Raw genomic sequence first — 4,997 nt, 5'->3', positions numbered from 1 at the left:
GGAAATAGAAGCAGTCAATCAAATGAGGTTTTGTAGAAGTCACACAAAGAATTATGGTGTCATTGAAGTATGGGCTGTGATATTTTCCCCTACTGGAATCTTTACATGGATCACAAGCGCCCCTTATTAATTAGCTGCAATACTGTATGACTCCAATGTAAATGATCCTGCAGTACTGTAACCGATTAATAGGTGTCGCTTATAATCCATGGTTAGGTCGAGTTGTTTTGCTCAAATACTTCAGTCTTCAACGTCTTCAGTCTTATGTAGACAGTGAAATATAGGAGAACTCAAAGACACGAATTATTTTGTGTATTTTCTTTGTGTTAAAAGAGACACCTGGAATAGAATGTGTAGAACACCTGATCACACCTGTCCATCTTCTGTGGTTTACTGTAATTGAATTACCTGAACTGTAAAATATCTCAAGCTGAATCTTTGTAAGAGTCTTCGTCTGCAAACCAAAAAATATCTTGAGGAATTCCATTTATTTGAAGGTCGACAAAACGTGCCATGTTTACATACAGATTAACGGTCTCAACAGCGTACACATGTACAAGACGTGTAAACTACATAATATATAAACAAAGAGAGTAATACAACATTATTGTACTAACAAACTTGCGATTTCAACAACAGTATCTTAAAAAAGAAGGTTGATTGTAAGTCTGTGAAGACAAGCCTACATGTTATTTACTCTAAAAAACAATAAACAATTCAAATACATACCATGTAGGTATGTTATCCACACTCAAATATCTAAAATCTAGAGAGACGCCAACATAATTCTATTCAACTAACTACAATGACCTAGCATTTTAGCATTCAATACAACATAAAAAATGAAAATACACAAAATTGTCAGTGGTTATTTGGCAGAAATCTTCCCACGTCGAAACCACCACTTTTCCTAAATTTCAACATAAAGAACACATTGAAGTTCCAGTCCCCACGTCGGCTAAGAAGATATGAATACAATCAGATCAAGAGTCGATATAAATGTCTCTCTAAACAGCCCCGTCATCAAATTCTAGGACGAAGCATCGAACTTGCTTGGATTGATTGAAACATAACGTTATAACGTTACACGAACAAACTTTGGTTCGTCGCTTATCTTCGTCCTACTTGCTAAGACAGGTTTCTATCTCAAACATTTTCTTCAAGCCAAGAGAGGAAAGCAACAGTTTAAACTCAAAAATTGGATGCAAGATAACCATGGCTCAAATAAATGTTACGATATCAACGCGGTCGTTCTAAACACGATCTATGGTTTAGTCAAGTTAACAATATTTTTGTATAAACAGGTCTAGGAAGAAAATGTAACATTTATGACATTAGTGACAAGGGCTACCTGCAACATCGGCGCCATGTAACAGAAATAAATGATGGTTTACTCTTTTGTCTCATTGCTCTCAATTGATTCTTACCGAAAGAGGCCACGGATGGAAGTTATCTAACGATAAATGTTTCATGTTTTTGAAGGGGTCATGTTCGGTCCGAGGGTTTGTATAGTTCGCAGAGCTGTCGTTGTCGCTTTGTTGTGGCTTTCTGTCAAAGACCAAAAAAGAGAAAAACAATTTATGGTTTTATCACAATATATTGAAAAGTGCAAAATGGGAATAATAAACGTTATGTAGTAGGATAGGGAAAGATCTAAGCGGTAATGTTGGATTAGTTCTTAGGTTGACATGAAGACGTTTCAAGTCATAAAATTAACACTATAAAAACAATGTTATAGATTAGCATTGTGGAAAATCACATAATGTAACATTGATTGCAAATAATCAAAGAAAGCACTTAATTGTAGCGTAAAAAATCTCATAGTTCAGACCAGTACCTAAGACCGCCACATTTACACTCAAACGAACATATTCCCGTATACTTTTAGTCTACCCTCTGAGGCGTCCCAAATAAGGGCACACAAACAGACGGACGGACAGTCAGACAGACCAAAGCCAATACCTCTATATTTTCACGAAGTTTACAAAAGTAAACACAACACACCCATTCTCCACATCCTCTATAGTTTCAGGCAGGGGAACTCCAAGTGTTTCCGGGAGCAAGAAGACAGCCAAACCGCCTGCACAAGCCGCCACACCAAACGTCACCATGGGGAGGGGCAGCCAGACATCGCCCAGGAGCGTCACGAAGGGAGCCGATATGCTGCCAATGCGGGAAAACGCGGTGGCCACACCCATGCCCATGCTCCTGTTGCAACAGAAATGATTATTTTCAGCTATGTCGGTGGTTTATCCACATGTTGCAAGTGAGAAAGTCCTATTATTTAACAGAAAACTTATATAACATGTTCTCATTGATTGATTATGTACATGACGCTCAGATCTACAAAATCTTTGCATAAGTAAAATTCACTCAAAATTATATTTGTCACAGGTATGAAATGCTTATATATCATGACTTAGGAATTCTAGCATTTTTCTTTTTATTGTACAATTATATCTTGTTTCGTATAATCTATAAACTACATTGCGAATGTTCCGCTCAATTTAGAAAAACAATCTCCTAAACATGCACATTTCATCATAATGTAGAGTCACGAAAAAGACGTTAAATACTCTTAAACCCTCAGTGCAGATTGCAAAAAGGCTCCAATAACTTTCCCCACTTATAATGTGTTAGTATTACCTGTACGTGAAAAGTTTATGACACACATAGTGGGGATATTGGACATATCAAGCAACCTACCTTACTACAGTCGGGAAAACCTCAGGTGAGTATGCGATAAAACAGTTGTAAGTAATTCCGATGACAACTCTGCCGACCAAGGCAAAATTACGGGAAATAGTCGGTAGTTCTGTAACAGAATTAGAAAAAAAATCTCAGGGTACACCTCCAGGAGGGTACATGGCGCCAATTTGATGATGTAGGATTTACCTCGCCAAAAAAAAAAAACTTATATAATAAGTATATATCCAGGGCACCAGATGAAAGAGCACTGTAAAATATTCACATGTCTTAAGAGGGCCAGACAGATAGAGGAATAGCCATGGAAAGAAAGATGGCAAGCAATGTAAATGAAAAGATAGTTTACCCTTTGTAGCCGCTGTCACCAGGCAACCTGTCCCTGCAAGTAAAGCGGACCCTGCTATGACTGGTTTCCTGCCCCATCTCTCCATGCCCGCCCACCCTAGAATAGCCAGCCCGATTTCCAGAGCTGCACCCAGGGCAAAGTTGACGTACGGATCTCCGGCTAGATCTGTCGTCCCGACAATTAGGCCAAAATAGACTCCTGCTATGAACATCCTATATGATTTTGGCATGAACATGGCAAAATGGTCAATTTCTATCATGCACAGTCATTTCAAGTCTGATGAATACCACAGACCTTTAGCTACACACACACACGCACACACACACACACACACACACACACACTTACATACACACACACGCACACACACAGACACGCAGACATACACACACACACACGCACACATACACACACACAGACGCACACGGGCACGGGCACAGGCACAGGGACATACAGAGGGAGAGAGGAGCATACACACACATGCATATGCACATATATACATGCACACATATAGTTACATACATCCACATCCTGATCGTAAGTTGCCGATAGAAAATACAAGACAGCTACAAATCATGAAATGGCAAGTGAGGAAATGACACAAAAGCCAATAAGAATATGGAATATTGTTCTTACCATACCAAGCACATCGTCAATGTGATTTTGCGCATCCGATGGGTTCGCACGAGGTCAATTATTGTGAAACTCTTTGTGTTCTCGTTGGATTCAGCTGGCTTTGCGAGCAGATCCGAGACTCGGTCTTGTATGGTAACCTTGTTTATCCGAGCAGCTCTCTTAAGGACATCCTTGGCGGCCGTGAATCGTTGTTTACTGATCAGCCATCTCGGAGACTCTGGAAGTACCCTGTTTATTGTAAAGTGTGTTTGTTTAACTTAGTCAGTTCTAAAACTAAAAGTGATACAGAGAGTGGATGCCATGATCGTTTTTTTTTCAAATTTTGATCCACTTATCGTTGAGTCAAACCATCTACCTGCATACATTGACATTATAGAACTAGTTGATTAGCATTTACACTGGAAAAATAGTAGAAATTGGCCAAAATAAGACAAAAAAATACGCCTTAGTTAGTAAACTGTACTCCTCGGCCATCTAACTCTTCTGGTGTGTTTTATTATAACGGGGCCAATTTTTACCATTTTTACAGCGACATGTGGAGCCTGGTAGAGGCTAGGCATTTTCCAACAATGCATCACACTGGAAAGGGCACATCAACCGGGGAACTGGTTTATTGTATTTGAAAACTCTTACCACCAATAGCATAGGAGTGGGTACATTATCAATGCTTGGACCAGCTGAAGATTCCGCCAGGTTCGCAGGAAGTAAGCCAGTAGAGAAAGGACGAAGAATCCTATCGCGAAACTCAGGGTCACAGCCATGCCTACTGCATTTCGCTTGGAAGACCCGACAACTTCCAGGGCTGTAGGGAACAATCAAAGAGAACATTTACAATCATTTCATTATATCACAAAATGAGATTTGATAATTGACCAGCCAAGCAACCAACAAACAAACAAACAAATCAACCAAGTAAGCACCCAAACAACCAAACAACTAAACCAACCAACCAACCAAACAAACAAACAAATAAATAAACAAACAAACAAACTATCAAACAAACAACCAAACAGCCAGCCAGCCAGCAAACCAGCCAGCCGGTCAGAAAACCAGCCAGCCAGCCAACCAGTAAGCCAGCCAGCCAGTCAGAAAACCAGCCAGCCAGCCAACCAGTAAGCCAGCCAGCCAGTCAGAAAACCAGCCAGCCAGCCAACCAGTAAGCCAGCCAGCCAGTCGGAAAACCAGCCAGCCAACCAGCAAGCCAGCCAGCCAGTCAGAAAACCAGCCAGCCAATCAGCAAGTCAGCAAGTACAGAGAATACGGTATTCTTAGCGAAGGCCACACAAATTATGTATTTTTAACTGTACCT

The 4,997-nt window shown here is 40.3% G+C and overlaps 1 protein-coding gene across 1 annotated transcript; it reads right to left on the bottom strand.

Annotated features, from left to right (window-relative positions):
- Positions 1-500: 500 nt before the first annotated feature.
- LOC118420498 (organic cation transporter protein-like) lies at positions 501-4,482 on the bottom strand. The gene is made up of 6 exons (XM_035827330.1): positions 4,322-4,482; positions 3,689-3,916; positions 3,053-3,264; positions 2,707-2,815; positions 2,005-2,208; positions 501-1,548 (listed from the first exon to the last, which is right to left on the bottom strand). Exons 1-6 carry the CDS (start codon positions 4,447-4,449, stop codon positions 1,413-1,415), a joined length of 1,017 nt encoding a protein of 338 aa, XP_035683223.1. The 5' UTR covers positions 4,450-4,482; the 3' UTR covers positions 501-1,412.
- Between the last annotated feature and the right edge of the window lie 515 nt (positions 4,483-4,997).

Source organism: Branchiostoma floridae, chromosome 8 (assembly GCF_000003815.2).
Source record: "Branchiostoma floridae strain S238N-H82 chromosome 8, Bfl_VNyyK, whole genome shotgun sequence".
NCBI lineage: Eukaryota > Metazoa > Chordata > Leptocardii > Amphioxiformes > Branchiostomatidae > Branchiostoma > Branchiostoma floridae.
This window is presented reverse-complemented; position numbering and strand designations above follow the sequence as displayed.

What these genes read in the sequence shown, in the direction of transcription:
- LOC118420498 (XM_035827330.1), bottom strand. Translation starts at nt 4,449, where the DNA reads ATGGCTGTGACCCTGAGTTTCGCGATAGGATTCTTCGTCCTTTCTCTA. An exon ending in TTGACGATGTGCTTGGTATG is followed by an intron (nt 3,265 to 3,688) that starts GTAAGAACAATA and finishes AAAATCATATAG; the next exon opens with GATGTTCATAGCAGGAGTCT. An exon ending in ATAGAGGATGTGGAGAATGG is followed by an intron (nt 1,549 to 2,004) that starts GTGTGTTGTGTT and finishes GGTCTTTGACAG; the next exon opens with AAAGCCACAACAAAGCGACA.